This window comes from Rhincodon typus, chromosome 8, assembly GCF_021869965.1.
Source record: "Rhincodon typus isolate 14 chromosome 8, sRhiTyp1.1, whole genome shotgun sequence".
NCBI lineage: Eukaryota > Metazoa > Chordata > Chondrichthyes > Orectolobiformes > Rhincodontidae > Rhincodon > Rhincodon typus.
Genome location: NC_063339.1, coordinates 64,430,660 through 64,456,147, shown reverse-complemented (window position 1 = coordinate 64,456,147; position 25,488 = coordinate 64,430,660). Strand labels below are relative to the sequence as shown.

The 25,488-nt window shown below is 38.9% G+C and overlaps 1 protein-coding gene across 1 annotated transcript; it reads left to right on the top strand.

The window, feature by feature from the left end:
- The first annotated feature begins 235 nt into the window (after positions 1 to 235).
- eif2s1b (eukaryotic translation initiation factor 2, subunit 1 alpha b) lies at positions 236 to 24,783 on the top strand. Its single transcript, XM_020532566.2, has 8 exons — positions 236 to 639; positions 6,685 to 6,926; positions 7,962 to 8,041; positions 13,189 to 13,340; positions 16,790 to 16,896; positions 19,868 to 19,965; positions 22,989 to 23,132; positions 24,168 to 24,783. Exons 2-8 carry the CDS (start codon positions 6,686 to 6,688, stop codon positions 24,291 to 24,293), a joined length of 948 nt encoding a protein of 315 aa, XP_020388155.1. The 5' UTR covers positions 236 to 639; position 6,685; the 3' UTR covers positions 24,294 to 24,783.
- The last annotated feature ends 705 nt before the right edge of the window (positions 24,784 to 25,488 follow it).

Sequence of the window (25,488 nt, the reverse complement as noted above, 5' to 3'; positions counted from 1 at the left end):
TCCACAATCCTTTACCAAGATGGCGGCGGCACGTCTTTACACCCGACTTCCCCTATATTTCCAGTCAATACTGGAGAGCGAAAATCTAACAAAGCTATCGTGCAAAAAGACAATGCGGGTGGGTCGGGTCTAATGAATGAATGCTACAAATCAAGGCCTCTCCGCTATTTTAATCGCGACTTCCAGGGTTACTTGGAGTGACGTTTTACTCCGCCCTCCTCTCGACTTCAGTTCGAAGCTCCGCGCTTGCGCAGAAGCGGGGTTTCTGGCGAAGGGACGTACTTGAGCTGCGCACGATACATTCTGTGGTGCAGAGATAGAACTGTAGATGCTGGAGAAACGTCAGCCTTCCTGCTCGGCCTGCTGTGTTCATCCAGCTCTACACCTTGTTATCTCAGATTCTACGGTGCAACATGAGGATAAACGTTGCCGCGCTTGCGTGGGTGTTGTTACGCGGCGCAATGTGGTAGACACTGCGCCTGTGCAGAATAAGGAGTGCGCCGTAACAGCAACGGAAAACGGCGTCGCGCCTGCGTAGCAGGGTAATTGTGGGGCAACGGAAATAGCGCGAAGTGGAGAGTGGGCCTGAGGTGCCGACCGTGCTCGTACGCAGCAGCATTGCCCACAGATTCCGCTCAAGTAAGTGAGACCCAGTGCTGTCCTTTCATATCGGGAGCCGCTGTCCCCCACACCACTGATTCGTTGGAGAAGGCGGGTCGAGATTCCGGCCTAATGCCAGCATATTTTATCCGGTCACGCCGGGTTCTCGACTCGGGCTTCACCCGCAGACCCACCCGGGCCTGAATGACCCGCCGTTTAAATGGTTTCACTGTGTGTCTCTCTCTCTCTCTCTCGTCAGAAATCTGACAGAGACCCCCCCACCCCAGTCCTCCATTGCGCGTTTCTAGATTGCCTGCGATGCCTGTCTTTCTTTCACTCTGAGATAGTAGGAACTGCAGATGCTGGAGAATCCGAGATAACAAGGTGCAGGGCTGGATGAACACAGCAGGCCAAGCAGCATCATAGGAGCAGAGAGGCTGACGTTCCGGGCCTAGACCCTTCATCAGAAAAGTGGGAGGGGAAGGGGGTTCTGAAATAAATAGGGAGAGAGTGGGAGGCGGATAGAAGAGGGATGGTGGAGAGGAAACAAACAGGTCGAAGAGGCGGGGACTTTCACTCTTGCCATTTTCCACTCCACCTTACAGCTACGACCTGGAATGTGGCAGTTTCTAAGGTGGTAATGTCCCCACTTCTGACCCAGGAGATCCAGGTTCAAGTCCTATCTGTTCCAGAGGTATTCCATGAACAGGTTGATTAGAAAATATTTACAGGCACGTGTGTTTAAACTGAGGATTCTTGAAGTTCACAGATGGAAGGTAGTTTGATTGCATCATTTTTAAAGTGAAATCCCAGGGGATGAAAGGCCTCAATATTCACTTCGTGGTCAAGGAATTTCTTTTCTACCTTTGCTCGTTTAGGAATTGAACTAGGTTTGGCTTGAATTTCATAGTTTTGTCAGACCAGGAATTTGGAATTAAGGTTTTAAGGACATTTTCATATTTTGTCACGAGTAGGATGAAGAATACAAATGAGGTATGATTGCATTATTGCTGACTGTTTTTCAGTTTTCTAATTTCTTTGTGGATAGATTTTTATTAGTCTTGTCCAAATCTGAACCCTTTTTCTGAAGCTATTAAATGAAATAAAGTACAGATTGTCATATTGAAAATAGCAATGAAATGAAAATTGTAACAGGTGTGTCACAAAAATGGTCAGATTAGTTGTCAGTTTGAACTGATATATGCAATTAGTGTTGGCTGGAGGCTCCTGTTGATTTTCGATTGAAGTTTATTGAGACATTGAAGCCTGCATCAACATATGTTCTTTGGTTTTGATCCATGGCTCCATTGTAATTTCTTGTGTTTGGTATTGGAATAATTACACGTGCAAGCCTCCAATGGCAGAATGGAAAATTCCTACAAAGCAACAATGTCAAACTTTATTAGTACTTATAGATATCTTCTAATCAACCTATTCAGAGATGTCATTCCACACATTGAGCCTAGGCCCACACCTTGACTTAGAGGTAGGTACCTCTAAGAGTCCCATTGTGGTGCTTTATTTTAATCAACCCGTTCAGATACATTATGACATGCATCTGAAGGATTGAAGCTGGGCCTCCTGGCTCTGAAGTAGGGACTCTGCCCTGCACCAGGGTTTCCCATCTTGTTTCTTTATATCCTGGGGAATTAATGGAAATAAATTCATATGCACAGTTCTATCAACAAGTTGTCCCTTGGCTTTTTCTGTGTTGGGAATGGCAGTCTGCACCCTTGTTTAATCAAGGTGAGACTCGACCTCATGGGACTAAAATTATAACTGTGGGCCCAGTGGAAGTCTAGCTTCTAGTGGCATCTTTTATATCTGAAATTTTGCTGTCAGAATACTCTGCCTTATTGCTTCCATGGAAGCACCAGGGCTTGATCTGTTGTATTACAAGCATAGTTTTGTTTTTGCATCTCGCACTGGCCTTCTGGGCCGGAAAACTTGAATTATGAGGAAAGGTCGGATAGGCTTGGGTTTTCCTTGGAGCAGAGAAGACTAAAGGGCGATCTCATTGAGATGTACAGGATTATGAAGGGCATGGATATAGTGGATAAGGAACCACTGTTCCCCTTAGTTGGAGGGTCAGTTGTGAGGGCAGAAGGTTTCAGAGGGATGTGTGGAAAAACTCTTTCATCTGTAGACTGGTGATGGTCTGGAATGTGCTGCTTCGGAAGGTGGTAGAGACAAATTGCCTCGTGCTGTAACAAGTACATGGTTGAGCACTTGGCATGTCATAACGTTCAAGTCAGTGGGCTAACTGCCAGTGTTGGTGCAGACTCGATGGGTTGAACAGTCTCTTCTGCACTGTTTGATTCTGTGACTGCATGATTTGGTGTTCACCTTTTTTATGAGAATTTAGGCTTGAGGGTTCGGAAACATTTCCACTGAGCAAGAGAAGACTAAGAAGAGAGAGTTTAAAATTATGAAGGGTTTCGAGGCAATTTGGCGAACAGCTGTTTTAAAATCTGGGTCAGTTGTAGGAGGGCATCAATTGAAATGAGTTAGGCAAGTTAGGATAAACTTGGAGGAACTTGCCCTGCTCTGACACAGAGCAGTGAAAGCAGAAGCCATTGCATCTTTTAATGGAAGAGAAAAGTATTTGAAGAGATGAGATTTTGAGGATAAGTGTAACTAATGGGATGGTTTTCAATTATTCTAGCAGCAAGTTGGGTCACGAAAACACCCCTCTTAGGTAAATTCCTGTGGTTCCAAATTCTCTCTGTAACTCTTCCCTTCACCATTAACAAAGAAATTTCACTTAAAAACACTAGTCAGTGCAAGGTAAATATTTAAGCTTCAGTACTATTTGTACAGAATCAGCTGACATCAGCACCCTGTTGAAAGTAACAGAACAAAATGCATCAGATATCAATTGCCTTCGATTGGTACGTCTGGAAAATAGATGCATGCATGGAAGTTTGGTTAAAAAACAGGAACTGCTCAGCTGTGACATTCTCTATTGTTTGTTTTCACGAAGAGTAGTTAGTTTGGTGATACACAGAAGGTGATTACTCTTTGTGGGAAGTAATGAGTAAAAAAGTTTAAATAATTTGAACATAATCTGCAAGAATTGCGTTTCAGACACAATCATTTGCCAGTCAGCATTAGTGAACTAAATACATGTCAACAAGGCCAGATGCATTTTGTTATGCCTGTTCAGAATTACATTTCTGATAACTTGTAAATTACCTCAACAGCGCAAACCAGTAATTCTTACACTTACAGCAAAATTATTAAAAAATATTTCAGAAGCGAATTAAACCTTGCACGTTTAACCAATTTTATGAATTGTTCACTGAAATTATAGTAAGTGAGCTGAGAGAATTCACGGCTAAAGAAATAATTAGGTAATTTCTAGGTGACACTCTGGTGAGTAAGTGACACTTTTTTTAACAAAAAATACAAAATCTCCGGTGTAAATACTATAAAAAATGAGAATTACAGAAATGGTGAGAAGGGAAAAGCCCCATGGTCCATCTAGATTGTCTCATGGCATCATGATATGAACTCAATTGAGAGAGTAATGAGAAAAGTCTGTATTTTAGTGACATAAGCTAAGCAGGAATCTCGGAGAGAATTCCCTGTTTTTAATTCAAATAATGTTGTAGAATATTTTATATCCTCCACGGCAGGCAAATGTGGTTTTACTACTTGTTAATTAGTTTATTGCCTAGTATGGTGAATCTGTGCTATGCGTCTACAGTTGTTTTAATGTCCCCTTTTATAAAGGGGTCCCCAAAACTGAATACATTATTCTGACTGGTGCAACTTTCTCTTGGATAAGTTCTTGTATTCTATTAATAAAACCCTTGTTTGGAAATGGTTTTATCTACATGCATAAAAGCTTTGACATCATTATTATCACACTCCTGGTTAAATGTAATTATTATCACAGTCCATCTTGGGCAAAGATTGCTGATGCTAATATTAGTTTCCTGGCCCATATGTTAATGAAGAGTACCTTTCTGTTTTATGCTTGTGCTTTCAAATCTTGTTTATTTTCACAAAGGTCTCTGGGAATTGAGTAAACAGAATATGCCTAGCATCCTGAGACAAGTATTGCTGTATTAGATTGATGACTTATCATGTCAGTACTACACGTGCTACAGCGGTTTCTGATAAATGTTGGGCACCCTTGTCGTTAAGTAGTGGCCTTGTACTTCACTATAGGGTACCAACACTCTCCCCAAACATTGATCAAACATGAACGTTGATGGTGAACATCCAAAGCTTTACTGAACCTAATGTTATGATCCCAGCTGATGGTAAAGGAGGACATTTCTGATCTCAAAATAAAACCTGGCTTGATTGATCATTTGTTTAATTTTTGCAGTTGGTTTTTGTAGGTGACAGTTAGGAAGATCTTAACACAAACATCAAACCCAAAATTTCAACTCGTTCCCAATATTATCCTTTTACAGATACTCAACTCGAGAAATTTCACTGCTGTCTCAACTCTTAAGTTGTTATTTAACTAACTCCTCCTAAATTCTTTTCCTCAGATCGTAGGGGCAGTTTTATAGTTTGCTGGCATGAAGTGCTCCCAGTTCTGATAACTTAAACTTTTTCTCTTCTGTTAACTTAAATTTCTATCCAAGCTCTTCTCAATTGGAAGCACCACACACTAAATTCTTCAGCTATAGTGACTGTTTCCCTGAACTAAAAGCTTGATTCTCCACCTTAGAGAAATTGTTTTCCATTCTGAACTGAACTCAAAAACTAAAACTGATGGCTTTCTGGTCTGTTGTAAACACAACAGTATAAATGTTTCATCTATTAACATCACAGGGATTCTGCCAGGCACTTGATTGAAGTCACATGTTGCCTTAGAATTCATTTATTTAGGCCACTAATCCAAATGAGTTTTTGCCCTTTTTAAAATGATTATGTTCACAGAACTGAACCTGTTTCTATTTTGAAATCAAAGTCCCAAAATTTAATATTTATATGACCTACACGTTTCATCATACAAATCCCATTATTATTCACACACACTGAGCAGACAGCACATTTCTCCATCTGATATACAACCAGGAAGAGGCTACTTGATCATTTTTCACCATTCATTGAGATCATGGTTGATCTGTGATCTATTTCCTGCCTTTGCTTCACCTCCCTTAACACTTTTGATTAACAAAAGTCTGTCAGTCCCCATTTTAACATGTATATTTGATCGAGCACCAATCCCCAAATTTTCTCAATTTCTGCCACTTTGTGTTTGGAAATGTTTCCTGATTTCACTCCTAAGTTTTTATGATCTAATTTTTCAACTAGGCCTGTAAATCCTGTATTCTGCGTCCACCAGAGATGGTGCGTGTTCAAAAAAACCAGCTTCTACCTTTAACAGCTGTACAAATTGTAGGACACGATGTGCTTTTACGCTTTGATCAGCTAATGATTGGTATCTTTCTGGTTTGTTTAGCTCAACTTCCAACTGATTGAACTCATTCCACTTCATGGAAGTGGGATCCCAGCATATTTTAAATGTGTATTCTGTGCCATTCCTTAATGAGGTAATTCTGAACACCATCCAGAAGGATTCAGCATTCATTAAAGTTGTAAACAAGCAAACTGTTTTCATTTCTGAGGAAGGGTCTAGACCCGAAACTTCAGCTTTCCTGCTCCTCTGATGCTGCTTGGCCTGCAGTGTTCATCAGCTCTACACCTTGTTATCTCAAACTTTTTGAAGTAGCTGGATTAACTAAAAAACATCTTTTGTTTTACGCTTTTATACATTACTTCAACATTGCAAAAAGCACATTCTCTGGGATGTAAAGCACTCTGCAATGATCTTCTGAATTAAAGAAACTTTTTTGAATATTGTTGGGTATTGGAATCCTTTTTTTCTTTGTTCACTTGAAGTTACCAGGCTGAAATGAGCTATATGTACAGTTAAACTGAAACTGCATGGTGGTTGGTTTTTCCCGATCTCCTTTTATTGTTTTATCCTCTCCTTGATTTATTCTTTTACAATTCTGTTAGTTGTGCACGTTTTTCCGCAGTCTAGCAATAATACATTGTCCGTTCTTTCTGGTGTGAAATACCGAAGTGTAATTTGATTTCTTCTGCATATTTCAGAATGCCAGCCCTTAGTTGTCGGTTTTACCAACACAAATTTCCAGAGGTGGAAGATGTGGTGATGGTAAATGTCCGCTCCATTGCGGAGATGGGTGCCTATGTCAGCCTTCTAGAATATAACAACATTGAAGGCATGATTCTTCTAAGTGAACTTTCAAGAAGGCGTATCCGATCTATCAACAAACTGATTCGAATTGGTAGAAATGAATGTGTTGTTGTAATCCGAGTCGACAAAGAGAAAGGTATGCAGATTGTGAAAACTGTCTTGTCATGTTTTTAGATTTAGAAATGGCTCGCCATCAAGATGATAATTGGGGTGTCATTAATAGTTCATTCTTTTTGTTTGCTAGTCTCTGGCTCACTGGTTGTGCTTTTTCTTGGGCATCTGGTGAGCGTTCAAAACCCACTAGGGAGCTTGAGGTCAAAGTCTAGAGTGCTGGTGCAGTGTAGCATTGCAATTTGGATCAGTCTTTAAATGAAGGCCCCAGCTGGCAGCTTTCACTTCCATAACGGTCTGTGATCCTGTTTCAACTTGTTTGCTGAAACCATCATTCATGCATTTTAATATTTCTACACTTAAATGAACTAGTGTTTGCCTGTTGGGTCTCCCTAACACAAGTCGCATCAAATCTTGTTCCTCTGTGACCTTTGCACTTACCTTTTTTTTGGCTTCCAGGCTGGCAAGCCGTTTTTTTTTAAATTAAATTTTCATTCTTAATCCCGTATTCCATGTCTACACTCTGTCTATCTCTGTAAATCCTCCAAACCCACAAATCCAAGAGCTTGGCATATTTCCCAATACTGGCATTCTGCCTGCTCTATATTTTAATTGCTTTTAATTGTGGTCTTGCCTTCAGATACCCTGGAATTCCCTCCCTAATGCTCACTGACTCTAGATCACTCTCCTTTTTTTAAGGCACTTATTTAACCCTTTTGCAACAGCTCTGAGATCTTATGTGATGTCGCAATTTCTTCATTAATGTCCCTAAATGCTTTTGGATGTTTTATTAAATTGAAGATTTTACATAAATGTGAATTATTGTTGTTGTTGAGACCCTTAGTGCTCTAGCTTTAGTGTTCAGTTCATTTGATGTGTGTAATGAAGTGAAGGGTTACTTGAGCTACACAACTTTGAAACATGATGGGATCCTAGTTTTATTTTCCTTAAACCGTCTAGATACCTTACCTACATAATGGAATGTTTTAGGATTGCCTCTTACGGCAGGAAATTATGGCCATTGTGGTTGATTGTATTGTAATTGTCTTATTTGATCCAGGTTACATTGATTTGTCAAAGCGCCGAGTTTCGCAAGAAGAAACTATAAAATGTGAAGACAAGTTTACCAAGTCCAAGACTGTAAGCATTTTCTTTTTTTTTAAAAGCATGTATTTAATACATTGCATGAAAGAATTTAAAATTGTACTGATGGGCTCCTGAGCGCCAACATCCGAGTTCAGTATGTTACCTTTTTCTAGTCAGGCATTTAGAATGTGTTTCAGGTTTTTGTGGCAGCAAGTCAGTGGCATTGCATCAACTGCAGATGCCAATGCAAAACTTGTGTATAGATACATTTTTGTGGACATGTGCCTTGAGTCTGTTAATGTGACAATGAAGATGAAGATTTTGCTGTGCAAGTTTCTTCTCTAGCATAACATATTTTTATGTCTACACTTTTCTCTCAGTAATAGAAATTGAGGCACGTTAAACTGTTAGCGTTTTAAAATGCCCGATAATCGTAGCTGATGTAAACAGTCTGCATTCATTTTTAGCCTTTTGGTGGGTGGGTGGCTTGCTGGTTTCCATCATTACCTTGCCAGAAGGGAATTGGGGAAAAAAAAAAGTTTACCTTGCAGTTGATTATATAAATATTCAGAATTTGGCCTCTTGAGCTTGATCTGTCATTCATGAAGATAATGTCAGATTTCCTGTCTACCCTCCATATCCATTAACTATTGTTAAATTCTTAACTATCAATCTCTGCCTTAAAAGTATTCACTTACCCATCTCTAGTGCAATCTGGCAAAGGAAGGTCCAGACTCTGAATGCTCTGAGGAGAAAAAAATCTAATCTCTATCTCAAATCTGAGGCCCCTGACTTTTAAATTCCATCACCTACTTTTAGTCTTTCTCACAAGGGGAAATGTTTTTTTTACAGCATCCATCCTATCCTTTCTCCTCAGGGTATTATGCTTCAATAGGATCACCTCTTATCTAAATTCTTATGAATTCAGGTCCATTGCTTCCTCTTAAGATAAGTCCCTCATACCAGGTGTCAGTTGAGTGAATCTTATCTGAACTGCTAGTGCATAAATTCAGAGTTCAAAAGTATAAACAGTACTGGTCAGATATGGTCTCACCAATGCCTGCACAATAGGCCGTTCCTGCTTTTATATTGCATTTCTTTTGCAATAAAAAATATAATTTATCTTGCGCCATCCACTTGCTGAAAGTGACTAACTTGAGAATCATGTACAAGGCCACCCAGAGTTCTGCAATCTTTCTCCACTTAAATAATATGCTGTTTTTCTGTTCTTCCTGCTAAAGTAGACAACTTCTCATTTTGCCATCTGTCAAATTATTAGGCACTTATTTTAACTTTACATTTATTTCTGGGAGGTTGTTTGTATCCTGCATAGTGAAGTCAGATGCAAACTGTCTGTTTTCTTTGTCAACCAGTTTCTTATTTTCCATTATTAATTCCCCATATACATTCTCTGAAGGACTAACTTTCCTTTCCTTTGTAAATACATGTAGAGACTCTTAATATTCAGTCAAGATATTCCAATGGCTAGTGTTGTCACAGCAGCGCAGATTGAGACCATGCAGGATTCCTCTCTCAGCTGACTCCTGGGTAACTGTTAAACTGAATATCCCCTCCGTGACCCAGCCTGACAGTGCCTGCCCTGGCCTGACCCCCAATCTACCTTAAGCACTCCTGCACCCCACCTATCTTGTGTATCTGGCGCTCCAGTTTCCTCACTTGTCTTGCATGATTATCTTTTCACATGAGCTTTTCAAGTGGGTGGCTCTGCAGCTGGAGATTTAAATCAGATCATGACACACTGTTGCAAAAGGGTCCTAGTTTCTATAAAATCTTATGTGCTGTTGGGTTCCTGGATATGTTCAGAATAGGGGGCCCTTGTCCAGGAATCTCTATCATACATGTGATCCAACGGAACGTGGGTAACTTTTAATCTAATCAAGTTTGGATATAGGGTTCTAAACTCTGACTATAATACCTGGCCCTTCTGCTTTTGTATTTCTAGCTATCTTCTCATTCTATCCCTATTTTGAATTGCTTTTCACTGTTTTTGTATTTTATCCATTTTTTTTTAACCTATCACTAATTTTCACAATATTACATGCCTTTTCTTTCAATTAGATGCAATCTTTAACCTCCTTATTGAGCCATGAATGGTGCAATCTTTCCCAGACTTTCTTTTTCACTGGAATATTATTTATTGAGTGTTACTAAATATCTTTTTAATATTCGTTACTGCAGCTGTACTAACATATGGCTTAAACTAGTTCCCCAGTTCACTTTAGCCAGTTCTATCCTCATAATTGCTAACTGCCTAAGTTCAAAATACAGTTCTTAGCCCAGCCTTCTCTCCCTCAACTGAGCATGAAATTCAATCATGCTATGATTACTGCTACCTAGAGGCGCCTTTGCTTTGAGTGATTATTAACCCTGCCCTGTTCCACATTAGCAGGTCTCGAATTTACCTAACCTCCAGTAGGCATTAAAATATGCTGCTTTCAGAAACTGCTTATTTACTCATCTTCTGGGATGTTTTTACAGAATCTCAGAATTGTTCCTGTGCAGAAGGAATCCGTTCAACCCATTGTAACTACATTGGCTCTTCAAACAAGTGTCATTAACTAGTGCCAATCTCCTGCTTTTTCCTCAGACCCTTGCAACATTATTTCTATGTAAATAATCATCTAATGCCCTCTTGAATGCCTCAACTGAACCGCCTTCACCGCACTTCCAGGCATTTCACTCGATGCCCGAACTACTTGTGTGTAAAAGCTTTTTTTCACGTCACTTGCTTCTCTTGCATGTCTCTTTAAATCTCTGTTCCTTCATTATTGTTCCTTTTTGAGTGGGAACAACTCCTGCCTGTGTAATCTATCCAGCTGGTTTAATTTTGAAAATCTTTGTCAAATCTCCTCTCGACCTTTTTCTCTCTAAGGGGAACACTTCCAACTTCTTCAGTCTGTCCTCATGACTGAAGGTTCTCATTCTTGGAACCATTTTTATGGATTACTTCTGCACTGTCTGCATTCACATCTTTCCAATTATGTGGCACCCACAACTGCAGCTGAGGTCTAGAAAATGTCTTATACAAGTTTCATATCACCTCCTTGCTCTTGTACATAATGTCCCTCTAAAGAAAGCTGAGGACACTGTTTTATTAACTGCTATCTCCACCTGCCCTTCCACCTTCAATGATCTGTGCACCTGGGTCCCTCTGCTGTTCACCCCCTTTAGAATTGCATCCCCTATTGACAAAGATCGAAGAACACAAAGTCAATCTGATTTGTCCATTCTGTATATAGTTTAAAATCATGAAGTCATTTTTCTCAAATAGCTACCAGAGCATTCTTATTTGTTTCTATTTGAGTTGTTGGTTTATTGTTTCTGCTTGAATTGTCATTTCATCTGTTTATTACAAAAGCTATGCACATTCACATACAGAGCCTTTTAGTTTTTTTTTGCCGCATAGCTTTATCTGTTGGTGTTCGTATGCTAAATCTGTTTTTCGCTGATTAACATTTCCTTTACTGCTGCCTTGCTCTTTTGCTTGTCCTGTCTTTATTTGACCTCCTCTTCCCTCACTTGCTAGTATCATTTGGTTAAAAATCCTCTTGACTTGCCCTAGTTATACACCTGGGTTCCAGCATAGTTCAGGTGAAGACCATCCCAATGCATAACTCTTTCACCAACGCACTTATGCCAGTGCTCCATGAATCAAAACCTGTTTCTTCCACACTAGTTATCCAGCCATGCTTGCAACTCTCCAGTCTTATTTACCCTACTCGAATTCACTTGTGGCCCAGATAACAGTCACTAGATTACCACATTTGGGTTTGGCTTTTTAATTTAACCCCTAACTGCATGCACACGGTAAGCAGACCCTTTTTTTTTTCTTGTCCTGTCAATGCCATTGGTACATCATTGGTGATCCTCCCCTTCCCACTGCAAATTTCAGTCCAGTCCAGAATAGATTTCCCAAATACTGGTCTCTGGCTGCTGAGATCCATTGACAATCCCCCTAACTATTATGATATAGATGTCTTGAAATGTCAGCTTGACTCATTGCATTCCAGCCTTTGAGTTAAAACGTGGGATCAAACCTGCTAGAAATGTTTTGGTGTGTGTATGTATTAGCAATATTAGTATTGCCAGCCTTCCCATACGTGAACTCACATATCTCAAGTTGAGTTTGCTTTTGCTATGCAGTATCTAGGTAAGTAATAGTGTAACCAGTGAGCGGTACGACAAAGAAACTCATACATTATCTGAAAGGGACGTCATGATCCTTGCAAGTTCACTCTCATATGTGCCTTCATTCTTCCAGTTCAATGGACTGATTAACCCATTTAGTGAGAAAAAGATCCATTGTTCAGTCCTTTATTCCAGAGTCATCAAGGAAATGTACAGAATAACTATTAAAACAATTCAATAATAGTCCCTGAAATTAAAAATAAAAACTCTGCCTTGTCTAGTTATTGTTAAATATGGTTGCTGTCGGTCAGTCTTAATGTTGAATTCAAGGTTTAAGTTGGAACTTAATGGAGTCTATTGTTGATAAGGTACCTCGCCATGCCTTGTCTGGTTGTATGCCTTTGTCCGTGGGCCATGAGCCTCTTCGGTCTACCAATTAAACTGGGTACTCCTCTCCCATTAGCGAATTCTTTTCAGGCCACTCTTACTGTCTTTGCAAGAAAGGTTATTCATATGAGAAATAACTATTATAATTCAAACAAAACAATAAATTACCTATTATCCCAGACTGATACCAGTTACACATGGTAACCTGAAACGGCTGGATGAAACTACATACTTGTGAATTAACTCTTAAAAACCCTGAGTCTTAAAAGTTGAAACAGATTTTTCAGTGTATAATAAGTAAACTCTAAATGTGACAGTCTTTCCTAGGGATCAGATGGATTTAAAATAATCCATCAGTGTATCGCTGAGGGGACTTTTGTGTTGATGAATATGTCTTTCATGTGGGATGTTTCTTGTTGTTTGTCTGATTTCTATTTGTGTAGACACAAATTCAAGGCAATGATGTAAGGAGCACAGGGAATTCTGGTGGCCCCAACAATTAGCACAGATTGGTTGCCACTTTTCACTTTTTACAAAGCTCTGTTTGCACTTCAGTAGGAATTCATTACTGTAAAGCACTTTGACATCTTTCAAACAATGGTCTATGTTTCTAATGAATCATCGTGTCTAAGAATAAAGGCACACTTGTGTTTACTTTTCAACAGGTGTATAGCATTTTGCGACATGTGGCAGAGGTGCTCGAATATACTAAAGATGAGCAGCTGGATAGTCTGTTTCAGAGAACTGCCTGGGTCTTTGATGAGAAGTACAAGAGGCCTGGATATGGAGCTTATGATGCATTTAAACATGCAGTTTCGTAAGAAATAATTTATTTGTACTTCATTGAAGGGGTGGGAGACTTGGAGAAGTTCCTCATGAACTGAATTTATATTACAGAACTTATTTTGCGGCCAACTGAGTGCATTTAAGGGCACTGGGCTAAACCCTTACCAAGAGCAGGCCTGTTATCTGTATTATGGTTTGCTGTTGGGAAGCACTGTTCTAAGCTGAATGATGTATCATGACTTTTCTTGAAGTACAAAAATTTAATAGGATAAGCATGTATCCTATTAACATTGCAGTTGTACCAAGGAAATCTAATTCAGTTGTTAGCTCATCTGAAAGCAACTTGGTTGCCACTTGATGGCAGCAGTTCCATTCTTTGCTGACAGGATGCAATTAAATTGGAGAATTTTAAATGGAATGTTCCTTTCCCCGCTACATCTGCAGACATTAACACACTTAATTGGAGAATGTGCTGGTGTCCTGGTAATGTCACAAGGCTGGTAATCCAGGTCCCAGGACTACTGTCCTGGGGACAGTAGTTCAGATGACAGCGTTGCAGACAGTGAAATTTGAATTGAATAAAATCTGAAATCAAAGCTAGCTTAATGGTACCTGTTTAACCATTGTCCTGTCTGGTTCACTTTTTTGTACCTTACCTGATTTGGCCTACATGTGACTCCAGACCCACTGCAATATTATTTATTCTTAACTGCCCTCTGGAAAGCCATGGAGAACTAAGCAGTGTAGGCAATTAAGGATGGGTACCAAATGCAAGCCTTACTAGTGATACCAACTCTCCATTCAAAAAATGTAAATAGTATTTATGCAATAGCTTAGCTTTTCAAAAATGTTTCAATACATCCAAACAACACATTGTATCTATTAGCAGTTTGTATTTTATCACGTTATAGATTGAGTTTTTAATGCCAGCATTGAAACATTTCTTCAATGCTAGACCTGAAATTAAACTTCTATTTCAGCGCTCCTATGTAGTTCATCCTTCCCGAACCCCATTATCTAGAATTTTGAATTAAATTGATTTTGTGTGTCATTTTAGAATTTAAATTCACATTAAAACAGGTGACATTCAATAATACCTTTATCTTAAAACTACTATACAGCAAACCAACTGACATAAATTAATATGCAGCATTTAAAAGGGTAAAATCGCCATAGTCTTACCAGATCATAGACTGCACTGTCACTAGACAAAGACGACTGGCAATGGTTTAACCTAAGGGTCACCATGTCTCGGGCAAGGGATGACGTTGAGAAGGAGAGCCCTTCATGGTAACCCCAGCTGGTATCGGAATTGAATCCACAATGTTGCATGTCTCTGCCATCTAGCCATCAGCCTAACCAGCTCCCTGCAATGTTAAAAGAACGGGAGTAAATTAATTAATCATGTAAGTCAAACATGATCCAATGAAATGGTTGAACAGGTTTCAGTGGTCTGTTTCTATGCTGCCATTAGACATTTTATGTTTTAATTGTTTGAAATCATAGGAATTTATGGCACAGAAAAAAACCCAATTAACAGACCTGGTCTGTTCTAGTCTGTTTTTGTAGTAGTTTTAATTTGAAGGATTTCAGCTTGTTATATGGATTCTTAGATGCAAGATTACAGCCGACGTTGTCTGCATAAGAGACTCCTCACTTAAAAATTGATGTGGAACATTTGGTGAAGTCCAGTGAAATAACAAAATTATTGTATAAATACTCAACCCAAGAACATCTCAAGAGTTCATTGCAGTAATGTCCTAGGCCTTAACTGTCCTCAGCTGCTTCATCAGTCGCTTTCCCTCCATCCCTAAGGTCAGAAGTGGTGTTGTTCACTGATTGCAAAATGTTCAATACCAGTTATGCACCTCTGATACTTGGGAACTCCTTTTCCATTTCCCCAGCAAGACCCAGGGCAACACCATAAGTGGCAAAGGTAAGTTCCAGGCAATGACCTCATTCAGCAAGAGAGAAACTGACCATTGCACTTGATATTTGATTGGGATGGCATTAGCAGTACTAAGTCACCCATTATCAATATCCTGAGACTTAGCATTGCGCGGAAGTTGAACTAGACCAGTCTTATCAATACTGTGGTGATAAGAACAGGTCAGAGATGAGAAATTCTGCAGTGAGTAACTCGTGTCCTGTCTCCCCAAAATCTATACCGCATCTACAAGACAGAGTCTGGAGTGTTTCGAAATACTCTCCACTTGCCCAGTTCAGTGCAACTCCAGCAACACTCTCAGCTTGACACCACCCAGGACAAAGCAGCCCATTTAATTGGCACCCTATCCACCACCTTCACCACTGACTCCCTTTACTGATGCACAGTAGCAGCAGTGTATACTCCAAGATATAGTGCAGTAATTCACCAATACTTCTTTGACAGTAGCTTCCAAATTCACATCCACATCCACAACCACTTAGAAAGTCAAGGGCAGCAGTTGTATGGGAGCACCGTTACCTGCAAATTGCCCTCCAAGTCACACAATCCTTATTTGCATATTGCTATGTTGGATCAAAATCCTGGAATTGCCTTCCTGACAGTGCTGTGGGTGTCCTTCTATCCCAAGGATGGCAGCTGTTCAAGAAGGCAGCTCACTGCCAGTTTCTCCTGGGCAATTGAGGGTGGGCAATAAATGCTGATATCCATAACCTTCAAATGAATTAATAAAAAGCAAGTCTTTCCATTGTATCTTGTTTACGATAAGCCAGGCATTGAGTTTAAATCTGTTTGTTGTTCTGTAATTAAATTGATCATGTCTGAAGGTAATTCCAGATGTTCTGGCTTCATTCAACCCAGTGCCTCCAATAAACTATCCTTTATGTACTTTCCTTGATGGTAATTATTAGTACCTTGTTACACCAGCATTTTACATAAGGCTAATCTTAACTGGCACATGTCATTCCAGTCAAGTCAGTAGATTGTGAATAGGAGCTGCAAGATCTCCCCCTTTCTCTCTCACTCTCCACCTCTGAACACACCCACACACCTTCATGTGCCTCCAAACCAGTAGCACTAATTGTAACAGTCCTCCTGCCATTGAGCTGAGATTAGTTAATTCCCAACGGATCAGGGATTTCCAAGATCCTCCTGGTGTATACAGGCAGTCCCTAGGTTCCATACAGGTTCCGTTGTTGAGCTCATTCACACTTCAATTTACACAGATGTCTGAACAAAATGCAGGACAGTATAAATTAGCCATTTACAAGTGGTCATGTGTCGGACCTTTAAAAGATCATATATAAGATCATGTTTGTAAATCGGGGACCCCCTGTGTGTAAAAGCTGTAAGTTTATTATGACACCATGGAAATTAATGTGTGGCCAGTCTTTCACCTTCATCTTTGCCTATTTCTTCCTCATCCACACAAAACGGAGGTTTTGTCATCTGACTCTTTTCTCTTTGCAGCATTATGCACACAGTCTAAACGTTGATTTGTTCATTATGTCAATAATTTGTTCTTTTGCCCACAGAGACCCAACAATTCTTGACAGTCTCGATTTGACAGAAGAAGAGCGAGGTGTGTTACTGGAAAATATCAGACGACGTCTCACTCCACAGGCTGTTAAAATTAGGGCAGGTGTGTCCAATGTACTTCTGTATTATATTCAGAACTCTTGGGATAATGCAAGCTCAGCCAGATATATCAAAAAATGAATGTTATTCATTGTTTGTCAACCATAGTAGAATTCGGGTGTATTAAAATGATATCAGCATTCTCTCTTGACCTGTTACTCCTTGGAGAAATTAATGATTCTCTAGTTGGTTGTCTTTTCTGAGCTTGAATAATGATGCTCTGTTGTCTGGGGGGCATGTAAAAAGAGGGTTCAACGTGTAACTTAATTACAATAGTAAATGTAATGATCATGCTTCTATCAAACATTTAAGGTTTGTTAGTAAAGACCATAGGAAAAGGTCAGCATGCTTTTGACCACATGCAGTTTCATGTTAGTTCTTGTTTCTTCCCCACCAAGTTGTCTGTCTTCAGTTTCACAGACTACAGTATCATTTATATTCTAGACTTGGAATCCTAACTGCCATTAATGTCAAGTTTCTAGTAGATTTTTAAAAACTTGTTTTTATACTGTTATTGGTTGGACTTTGAAAATGGCAAGTAAGTCAGTTTATTGTTGCCTCAGTCACTTTTGTCAACTTCTCTTACTGTGTACAGAGCAACTTATTTTCCCCCCTCTGAGAGTACTGCACAGGAGCACGAGTCCTGTGTTGTGTGTGTGTGTGTGTGTGTGCGTATACATAATTTGTAGTTTTGCAACATCAGAGAAAATGAAACTCTGGATATGGTTCAATTCTGACCTGGCTCCAAATATGTTACATTTCCCCATCACCAAAAACCAATCAACCGTAAGTTAATTAAATTTATCATAAGAGAAATAGGGTTGTGAAAGGCATATTGACTGTGATGGGTTGAGTCGAATTAATGCAGAATGCCTTGATTGAGAGACTATGCCCTCTGCAGAAGAAGGAAAATCAGCTGATTCAGAATGAGGTTTGAGGATTCCTTGTGACAAAATAAACATCTGATAGAATTTGGTACAAAAGTAAAATCCTTCTGTACAAGGTTAAAGTAAGATTCTTTTTCTGAGCTACTTTTGTGAAAGGAGAATATCTCTTCAGATTGATGCACACAGGATATGTTCTGCAAGTGTAGGATTGATTTCTGTTAAGTTCACTTCAGGGAATATACAGCTTAGAAATACAACTTTCAGACAAACTAATCCATGTTGATCTTTATATTATACATGGAATGCCTCTCATTCTGTCTACCTGAAGAAGTTTTCAGCCACCCTTTTCCTTTTTTTTGTCAGTCATCTATCTTCACTTTTTACGTCATTTTTATTGTTTGTACAAAACAGAAGAAGACCATTCAGCCCATTGGGTACTTGCTAATGTTTGTTACACGTGAGCCCCCTCCAGTTTTCCATCAGTTAAACTTGTCAATGCATCTTATTTCTTTCTCCATCTTGTCAGCTAGTTTCTATGCCTCTACTAGCAACTTCACCTACTCCTTGTAGCAGCAAACTTCATACTCTAATTGGGTAAAAACGTAAGGCTTCTAGTTCTATCCTCCAGCACATGAGAAATTTTCTGTGTCATAATTATTAAATCCTTTTGATCTCACTTGGGTCATCTTCCGGTTTTTCTTTTCCTCGAGATAAGTCTCAGCCCGTTCTGTCATTCTTAATATGTATAACCTCTCAGCTCTGCTATCAGTCTAATAAATCTTGTCCATCTTCTCCTGTGTTTCCATATCCTTTTTATAATGTGGAGAGCTGCTGTAGAACATAAGAACATTAAAAAAAAAATGGAGCAGGAGGAAGCTGTTCTGGTCCAAGAGGTTGCTTTATCTTGAATAAAATCTTGGCTGATATGATTGCAGCCCTAATTCCACCTGCCTGCGTTACTCCTGGAGTCATCAGAAAAGTTGAAGATTTTAATCAAGGTGCACAAAATTCTCCAATTCACCTGTCTTTTTAGACCCAAGTTGACAACTAGTTATTGACTCTTTCTACTAATGGAAAAAGTGCCTTCCTATCCACTCTGTGCCTGATTATAATCTTATAGACCTTCTATCACCTCTCCTCTTAAACTTTACTGCTTCAAGGAAAATAACCCCAACCAATCCAATTGTTCCTCATAGCTCAAGCCATCCAGCACAGACAGCATCATGTAAATCTCCACTGCACTGTCTGTAGTGCAATTGCATTCTTCCTATAATGTCTTGACCAAGACTTCACTGCAGTATTTCACTCGTGGCGTGACATGTTTTGTACAGTTCCTGCGTAACTCTCTTTTTCACTCGTGTTCTGTGCTTCAGCTAATAAAGGCAAATAACCTATATGCTTTCATGACGACCTTTTTCTATTTGACACATTACTTTCAGAAGTCTGTAATCCTGTGTTTTATCGCAGTTCTCCTCTGTAGTAAGTACACAGTTTGGTGCTGTCAGCAAATCTTGAAATGGCACTGCTGAGTCCAAATGCGATATGTGAATGGTAAATAAGTGATCCTAGCACCAATTCCTGTGACTCGCCTCTTTCCAATCTTTGCCAATCTGAATAACCGTTTTTAACTCCTAATTAGTTTTCTGTTTTGCAACCAACTTACCATTCGTTCTGCTACTTTTGCCCTAATTCTGTACGTTCTGACCTTATTCCTAAATTTGCATTGGAATACCCTACCTTGTACTTTATTGGCAGTTTTAATTACTTTTCTAATCTATTGTGCTTTTAGTAACTTGTTCTCTTGTGTCCCCAGATCCATTTGCTCTTCTACACAGAGTGCATTTTCTTATTTTCGAAGATGTGGGTGGTTTTCTTTAATCAAAGCACATCACCTCTCATTTATCTATATTTAAAGACCATTTGCTAGTTAACTGCCCAGCCTGTGGTATTTCTAATGTCTAATTCATTTGAGTTATCGATGCATTTGAAAGATCCTGTGTAGTTGCATCTTGTTCTTCAACAAGGAATTCCTTACTTTGGTCAAGCCTCACTTATGGTTTTCAATTATATTTTTGTATCTTAAACTAGATATTGAAGTTGCATGTTATGGATACGAAGGAATTGATGCTGTTAAAGAGGCACTTCGAGCTGGTCTAGAATGTTCTACTGAATTGATGCCCATTAAGGTGAGTGTTCAGACAATAAAATATTTTCTAGTAGTTGTGGCTGAATATGATCATCATGCCGCCTTCTCACAAATGACTTCAAGAACCTAAAAAACATACATATCCCTGGATCAGCTCAGTGTTTGAGTACTCTGAATCTTGAGGTCTGCCTAATTGCATTTTCTCTACTGAGCGAGGTTTGATTGACTGACTTGACTGTAATCTTAATGATTGGGCAGTATTTGTTATATAATGATGAGTTATATAAGCCCACTTGAGTTGTTATGAAAATATTCATTTGTTAACAGATTTTTTCTTTGATATCTTTGATTCTATTGTGCAATCTTAAGTAGACTAAAGTAAACAATGGGAAAACATTTAAAGCAATAATTCAGAGGTACTCTGTTCTATCCTTTCTGAATCAAAGACAAGGATGAGATTATCCATGTACGTTGAAATCCATTAGCCACAGATTTGCCCATTTCAGCTAATCGTCAGTATCTTTATAATCTAATACTTCCATCCCAAACTGCTTGGAATGCTATCTATCTTTGAGTCACCAGCAAATTTGTATATGCGGGTTTAAATCCCATCATTTATAGCATTATTAAATACAGTGAATAATTTGAGGTTCCAAAGATCTTCGTAGGTCACAATCTACCAGTTAGACTGCCTCCCAATTGACCTGAAATTCTGTCTTCAGTCACTGAGCCAATTTCCTATCCAGGTCAGCAAGTTGCCTTGAGTTTTGTGGGTTTCATTATAAGTGAGGGACTTTATCGAATTAATCCTGGATGCTGATAGATGTTCCAAAGTCAATCACATTTTCAGAAAAGTCCAATCAAGTTTGTGGGAAAGATCCATCTTTTACAACTCCCTGTTGCCTGTCTCTGGTCAGCTGGAAATTTTCAAGATGTTCAGTCATGCTGTCCTTATTTATAGATTCTGTTGATTTCTTGACAACAGATGTTGGGCTTGCCTATAATTCCCTATAAATTGTCTGACATCCTTATTAAATAGCACAGTGGCATGCACAATTCTCCAATATAAAGAAACAATTCCTTAATTTAGAGAAGTCTGGAAGATTATAGTTGTAACATCTCCAATGTTCCCACCACTTTTGTTTTTAAGCAGAAGACTTTAAACAATCTGATCCAGTGGATTTGCCATTCCTGAGTGCCCTTACTTTCTTTGGCACTTTTGGTATACTTTAATGCTTTTTCCTCATTCAGTATTAATATCCTTTTGGATTTCTGATGTACTGACCCCTTATTCTACTGAAAATGCCTATGGAATGTAACTATTATCTGCCATTTTTAAAATATTTTCAGTGACCATCATGTTTTGTAAATTTTAAAGGCCGTCGCACCTCACAGGCCTCTTTTTACAAATACAGTTGCAAAAACCTTGTGTTTTGATAGTAATCCCATTGTAGTTTGTTCACATATTCCCTCTAACTATTTTGTTACCCTTTCCCCATTCTGTTTGGCCCATTTATCAGAATTTGCAATGATTTGCTTATCCTATAGTTACCTTTTTAAACTTATTCAGTTTCCTTTCTCTTCAGCTGTCCCTTTTCTTTTTACCAAGTACAGCTTCTGTCCTTTAGGAATATAAACTTTCTATTTTTCATTAAATACTTTTCCCTCCCAGTGATCTCTCCTTTTGCCCATTGCAGATTTTCTTAGTTTACTGTGGCTATCAAGAATTAGCAGCTGAGATGTAATGAACAATGAAAGGAGAAATACTAAATTTAAAGTGGCATGCCTCTTTTTTTTCAAAGGTATATTACATACAAAATTCAATCCTGAACATGCAAGAAGTTCACTACTGTTTGGATGCGTTGATGCGCTAATGCCAGTCAAATAACTCTTCTGTGCTGTTTGTGTTTCCCAACAATAAAAGAAAAGTTTTGCAACAATGCATATGTGGCTGTGTAACTTAAGAAACTGACTGTCAAATTGTTCACAACAAATCACGGCAGAGTGATGTTCGAGGCTAATGTAATGTTGGCCCTTCTATCTGGAGAAGTTGCACTGTATGACGATACAAATTCTGCATCAGCCATATAGATCCAACCAGGGTTTTATATTAGTGATACCTTTTAATTTTTTTGTACCCGAGATGGTGCTAGAGAATGGCAATTTCATACACTTTTCACTGTATTCCTACATCACTGTACCCGAGTACATGTGACAATAAAACCTAATTCTAATTTATGATTAGCTTTTTGGAAGTTTTAAACATGACTGGTTTGGAAGTATATATTTAAGTGTGACATATTCTACCACTTATTTCAGTGGTGAGAATGGGATTTGTTGTTCAGATCAGCAAAATCTTAACCTGTCCTTTAACTTTTTCCTCAAAACTTGTAATAGCAAAAGCATCAAAATAATTGAATTGAATATAGAATAATAAAATACAGGCGAGGGCCTTTGGCCCTATACCACCAAAAGTACACTGTCATCTACACTCGTCCCACTTTTTCACACTAACCTATAATCTTGAATGTTATAACATTTCAAGTGTTCATCCAAGTACTTTCTTTTTAAAGGTTGTGAGGTTACCCACCTCAACTGACCTAACAGGCAACGCGTTCCAGACCCCGACCACAGTCTGGGTGAAAACATTTGATATTGTAACAAGATTTGGAGCAATGGTATTCCTCTCCAATAACATGATTTAGTTCATTCAAATGAAGACTATTGACATCGTGAGTTTGTTGAATTTCACACACACACAAACGTCAAAATGGTGGCTTATCATTTGGTATTGTCTGGAGAACTTCTTGAAAAGTAAAAGGTGGGTATTGTTTTTAAAAAAAAGTCATGAAGTGATTGGATAAAATTTCAGATTGGCTTAGTCTGTCAGCTAAGCCTCCTTTTATACAGAGTATTTAGATGAAATTTAAAACTCTGGAAGTCCTTTTTTTTTATACCAAGAACGGTAGTTGATCAAATTTTCATTCTCCGTTTCTACACTTGATTGAAGAAGAGCATTCACAAATAATTGCACTGGTGCTTAATTTTTACTTCCTTTTCTAGATAAATCTGATAGCTCCTCCAAGATATGTTATGACAACCACAACGCTTGAGCGTACAGAAGGCCTTTCCATTTTAAACCAAGCCATGTCAGCCATTAAAGAGCGGATTGAAGAGAAAAGGGGAGTGTTCAACATCCAGATGGAGGTCAGTACACACGTTCCTTCCATTCTCTTTGTACCAATTCCCTACGCTCCAGGATGATTTGGTTGTTGCTTTAAGATCAAGTCAGTGTCCTGCCATTAAGTATTTTGCTTGTGAATAGCACCACTATGTTGTCTGAAGAACTACAGAAGTCGAGATTTGAACATAGTTTTTGAAGAAGCATATGAGCTTTATAAACCAATTTCAGTTGGCTCAGACGAGCAATAGGGTGATGAGGACAGGAATGAGCACATTGATTAGCACCTCAAGTGATTTATACATGTAGTTCATTCTCATTCATTTGGAAGAAGTAGTAAACAGAATTTGGAATCTTTCCTAAAGCTGAGAAAGCTACCCGACCCTATCTCTCACATTCAGGCCAGAATCAAATTAGCTGCAACACGAGGTAACTGAAAAGGAGGTCAGTTTGGCTTGAGTTCTACTCCAGTCCCAGGTATTTGGCTTTAACTGCAGGATTGAAATGCAACTCGTTTTAATATTTTATAAGTTACCTAATTTATTGAAAAGTCAGTGTGATAAGCAGATGGGAATCTTCTGCGACTACAAATTAGATGCAATTCATAATGGATAATAGTGACAGGTGTGTGTAAGAGGTTATGGTAGCATTGTGATGTTGTCATTGGGTTAGTAATCCAGAAACCCAGGCAAATACTCCTGGGAATTGGAGTACAAATCCCACTTGGAGAAATTTGAAGATTGGAGAATCTGAATACAAAGCTAGTGTAAGGGTCACTTTGTAACCAGTGCCAGTTGCTTTAAAAAGCCCGTGTGCTCCACTAATATCCCTTTAAAGAAAGAAATATGACATCCTGACCCGGTCTACATGTGACTCCAAACCCGCAAGTGTGCTTAACTTTTAAACTGCCCCGTGAAATGACCCTACCAAATGAGAACTTAAAAACAGCTAAGAGATGCAAAAGCCTTAATTTTCTATTAGCATTGCATTTCAAATTTGTAATCAGCACCAAGTGTCTTCACACTTTTCATATATTGTTCATTTTTATCTGATCTTCACAGCCCAAGGTGGTTACAGATACTGATGAGACTGAGCTGGCAAGACAACTTGAGCGACTGGAGCGGGAAAATGCTGAAGTTGATGGCGATGACGATGCTGATGAAATGGAAGCAAAAACTGAGGAGTAATTAACTGCTGGCTACTGGGCGTTGATGAGGAAAGAACAAAACTCCATTCGTAATACAGACTCCAAAGTTATCAGTATTGGACGTATCCAAAAGACTTCATGCAGGAGTATTTGATTTTTCATTTACATAGCTTGTAATCAGTAATTGTTCTGATACTTTTCTTCAGTTTCAAATAGAAAATGTTCCAGGCTGTTTCCATAGTTTGTGATTGGGAATTTTTCTGGCATCTTTATTTCGCGTTTGGAACAGAGAATGTTCCAAACTGGGTCAACATTTTTGGACTATAAGCTATAACAACCACAACACCACCAACACCATTTCCACCTTGCACCCCCCCCACCAAAAGAAAAACACTTGGAAATTGCTAAATATTAATCATCCTGGAGTTCTGAAAGAATGTGGTTCTGTGGGAATGAGGAAAAGGCTTTTTGAGCAAGATTGTATTCAAAACATTTAACAAAAAAAAATAAACATTAGTAAAATGAAGTAATTTTTGAGAGTCTCAACATCATTTTTTCTCATGTACCATCAGATGCATTGCATTTGCACGCTGCAAGGAAAATCATGACTGGTTTCATAGCAAGTTTATAGCTTGCTGTACTTTTAAAGTTTGAAGCCCAAATAGAGGCTAAAAATTAAATAATTTGAACTGTACTCTGTTGTTTCTGCAGTTTGAACCTGTATTCCATTTGGCAATTATTGCATGAAATTTTGTTTACAAGTCCAAACCACTCATTTGTAATATTTTGCATTTTGAGAGGGAGCTTATGTAGAGTCAAACATCTTGACATTACTTCATGTATGCCAATTTTAGGGAGGTTGTACTCATTGGTTGTTGATCTGCTGGTGACTGGTTAAGTCTGTCCTTGGCTAGAAAATGTTCCCATTTTGAATGTGACATTGTAGTCATTACTGTGCACAACTGGATCTGTCCTTTTTTCCAAAAGAGTCAACTTATTTTATTGCCTAACAAACTTGGGGTTCCCCATGATGTTTGGTGTAGTTCATACCAGCAATGGTGAAGTTGCAGGTTTCTGAGCAATAACATTTCACAATGTTATAGAGATAGTAGGAACTGCAGATGCTGGAGAATCTGACATAACAAGGTGTAGAGCTGGATGAACACAGCAGGCCGAGCAGGAAAGCTGAAGAAGGGTCTAGGCCCGAAACATTAGCCTTCCTGCTCCTCTGATGC

Coding starts and splice junctions, on each gene's coding strand:
- eif2s1b (XM_020532566.2), top strand. CDS start 6,686: ATGCCAGCCCTTAGTTGTCGGTTTTACCAACACAAATTTCCAGAGGTG. Junction 6,927..7,961: donor CCGAGTCGACAAAGAGAAAG/GTATGCAGATTG, acceptor TATTTGATCCAG/GTTACATTGATTTGTCAAAG. Junction 13,341..16,789: donor GCATTTAAACATGCAGTTTC/GTAAGAAATAAT, acceptor TTTTGCCCACAG/AGACCCAACAATTCTTGACA.